The sequence below is a fragment of the Sander lucioperca genome, chromosome 21 (assembly GCF_008315115.2).
Source record: "Sander lucioperca isolate FBNREF2018 chromosome 21, SLUC_FBN_1.2, whole genome shotgun sequence".
Classification (NCBI taxonomy): domain Eukaryota; kingdom Metazoa; phylum Chordata; class Actinopteri; order Perciformes; family Percidae; genus Sander; species Sander lucioperca.
The window spans coordinates 18,065,579-18,069,242 of NC_050193.1; the positions used below are offsets into that span (position 1 = coordinate 18,065,579).

Genomic DNA, 3,664 nt, shown 5'->3' on the forward strand with positions numbered 1-3,664 from the left:
TTGTGGTGAGTCAGCGGTAGCTGTGGGGCAAAATGTTTTTTTGACCGTAAAAAGTAAGTTTGTAACGAATAAGTAATGTAACAAATGTTGGAAAGTTGGAACAGCAAGGTGGACGTTTTCAATGTGGATTTCTGTCTGAGAGAAGCTCAGGGAAATGTTTGGATGAAAACAGAGGACTTTGGCTATACAGGAAAGCAAATAAATTCCCCAAACGCAACGCGGTGATGTCTATTCTGTGAGTATGTGTCTGCAAACTTAACTAAAGGATTAGAAATAAAGAACGAGTCAAGACTAATTGTGCCTACTGCTGACTTTAATTAGTGGCTTTAATACAAAATTTTATTTTGCCACTACAGCACATATGAACAAAATTTAGTTCAACTGGCTCAGAAATACTGCCCCTAAACTCAAAACAAAAGTAAAAAAAAAATTCTAATGCTACAGTGTTAGTTCAACATTAAAATATGTCTCTCTCTGTGTCCCTCTCTCTGTGAACATCTCACTAGGAAGGGTGGAGGCAGGAGTGCTTGCCGTGGACGGCTCCACTTTAATCATCACCTTTACTGAGAGGGAGGCTAATGTGAGGAGCATACAAGAGAAGGTGAAGGCTGACCTTCGCATTCCTGAGAATATCATTCTCTGTGACGCACAGGGCAACCGTCTTTTGGAGGGGTCTGGCACAGCAGGTACGATCATTTTGTCTATGTATGGATGTGTATAACTATAGGCCTATCAGTGCTATAAAGTTTGTAAAACAAAAAAAATCACTTTACATACACAAGGATATATTGTGTCCTATAGGCCTGGACTTTTGGCTACAAAATGCCCGCAGAATTGTTGCCCTACAGGAGGATGCATTCGAGGAGCTCCAGAGGAGGAAGAGGAGGAGGTCAAGGTAATATTCATTACATTTTCCAGAATAGGCTACATTCATAATTTTAATATATAGAAGGATTAGCTTTCTGACCGGCATGGTCTGGTATGAACAGCCAGGCGCGCGATCAGGCACAACTATACGCTTCATGACTATTCGTGGCACTTCTGTGAGCGGTGTAGCTCCCACTATCCCTGCTGCATGTGGGTAGGTGGCACTAGTTGCTATGGTGATTAATGAGTGCATGAGGAAAGGGCTGTTTTACACACATTGCCAAAATCTCTCACATAGTTCATTTGATGGAAATCTTTCTCAAAATTGCTGCTTCTGACTCGCAGGCAGTTTGTCCAATCGTCAAAATGATAATGTTAGAGGCAGGTGATCCTGAAGAGATGCAGTGTTAAAATTGTGTGTAGCGTAAAAAATGTGAGAAATAGAGCAGTTTAGAAAAGTTGTAGGCTGTCTGTGTTTCTCAAGAAGAGTCTAGTGTCTTTAATATGGGAGGCTGCAGCAGGTGCTTGGTCTTTCTGTCACAGATCCAAATGTGTTGGTATTGTGCTTAAGTAGTGTCATTTGTGCCTACATTAAAATGTGAAAATGATTTAAATTGAGTGAAGTTGAAAACTTTTTTACTCTTTTTCAGCTGCCTTCCATTCTATAGATGATGTCACCCACTCTAGCCCTAAACAATCCATTTCAATTTCTTCCCTTACATTTTTCCACAGATGATTATTATTAGTTTGAGTCAATTAGCAAAACTAATCTCTGTCCAAATAAACAGGTCTGACAACGGATATCACATGACATTCACACACACTGAGCATCTGCATGCTGGTGTGAACAGGAAGTATTTCTTACTGAAAAAATATGCAATCAGCTATGACATATAAACATATATTAAACATCTCAAATTAGTGATAAATTCCATTTCCAAAAATTACACATATTATCTTTTATTAGATTCATTAAAGTCTCCCACAAAGTAATTTTAGTTAAAACTATGAATAGACATAATATATAAATTGTTGTATCTTGTACATTATGCTTGTTCGCCTAGTCGTGTCCAGGATGACACAGAAGTGCTACATAGAGTGGAGGAGCTTGTCCTGACAGCTCAGGACCTTCCAAACATCGCCCAGATGATGAGGGAGATGGCTGGGCTAGCTGAGCTGGGCCAGCGACTGACTGGGACCTTGACAGAAGCCCAGGCCACCTCTGTGAAGGACACCTTCAGGTGCCTTATTTGCAGAGGTCTGTAACCTTCATGTTAGTAAATCTGAAATGCAATAGCTAGAGGTTGGGTTCATTTCGTGTATCACTGGTCAGTTCCGGCGTATGAGGCTTAACCTGTTAGATTATATGCTAACAGCTTAAACCGGCATTTGCCATTATGACATCTACTGGCAAATTAAAAAGTAGCTGAAATTACAACAAACATTTCAACATGTGCCGACGCCGTCACGGCACTAAATCCAACTTGTATTGCAGGAAGTGTTTGGCAGTAGGGTTACTAGTTTAAACACTTCTCAGTTGCACCACTGTTTTCTGAATCAAGTAGATTTTTGGTAGCGTAGCTCATTTATTGACCAAACAGTAAGGAAGTGTCCACACAAGCTTCCTGAGCATTTCTGAAGCTCCAAGGCAGCAGTGCTTTCTGCTGCAGTATGAAATAAAACTGTTGAGGATTACTCACGCCACCACCAATTTATTTAGAGACGGTAGCTGCAGTGTAGTTCAGTGTCATTTACTGTAGAATAACTGGTAGATTAGCCCCCCACACTTTCAAATACCTTGTACTACACTGGGAATAAGCAATATGACAACGTGATTAACATGTTTCTAAAACAAACACAGTGGCTAGTGTCTGACAGCAAATGTACTGCTAAGCCAAGTAGTGCTAATAGAAAGGAGATCACAATTTAGTAGTGGTGGGAGGGGGAACAGTGCCCTTGGTGTTTGTTCATGTGTTAATTTGGGTGACGAAATAATAGAGTCTCAAAGAAAAGTGAAAATGGTATGGTAAAGGGTATGAACGAAGGAAGCTGGAAATGGCGAGGCAAAGTGTAAACATCTATCGGTTTAAAAATGTTTACACCAGACCAAGCATAGCAATGGCATTTTTTCTCATAACAGTGTGTAGGTTGATAAAAAACTTTATTTCCTTTATTTTTTTTGGGACTGACTAAAATACTGTATGTTGTTCTGATGATTTATACTTCTCCTGAAGGACCTATGACTGGCCTTGTGATTGCACCCTGCTGCAGGAGCCTGGTGGGGTGCAATGGATGTGTGCGGGGGTGGGTCCTCAACTCCGCCAACTGCCCCAAGTGTCGGGATGAGCGTTTTGGAGAAGACTATTTCCTGTTGAGTGGGATGGACGATGTCATGGATGCCCTGAGGAATGTGGTGTCCCCATAGGTTTCTGATATATAGTTTAGTGTAGTTTTTAGTTTGATTTATTCCCCCATTGTTTTTTTCTACAGTTACCTCAGTAAGTTCAAAGGTTCTTTTTTTATTGTTGGTTCTTTGAGACACGTGTGTGCGTGCGTGTGTGAGTTGTTGTAAATTGTAAATAAAACAATATGTACCAGTCCTGCCTTTCCAATGTCCTATTTATCTGATAAAGATTATTGACAACTCCTGCTAAGCAATACAAATATGAAGTTCCGTTGTATGGAGCAGCAGCCAGCACAGAATTAGAGGCAAGCATTAATGCAAACGTTGAACCTTTAGTTTTTCTCTCTTAGTTTTGTTTACAGTACATCCACACACACACACACACACACACAC

General features: G+C 40.5%; 1 protein-coding gene across 1 annotated transcript; it reads left to right on the forward strand.

The window, feature by feature from the left end:
* The first annotated feature begins 224 nt into the window (after nucleotides 1–224).
* LOC118494182 lies at nucleotides 225–3,292 on the forward strand. Its single transcript, XM_035997057.1, has 5 exons — nucleotides 225–235; nucleotides 445–686; nucleotides 802–895; nucleotides 1,932–2,125; nucleotides 3,102–3,292. Exons 1-5 carry the CDS (start codon nucleotides 225–227, stop codon nucleotides 3,290–3,292), a joined length of 732 nt encoding a protein of 243 aa, XP_035852950.1.
* Nucleotides 3,293–3,664: the final 372 nt, after the last annotated feature.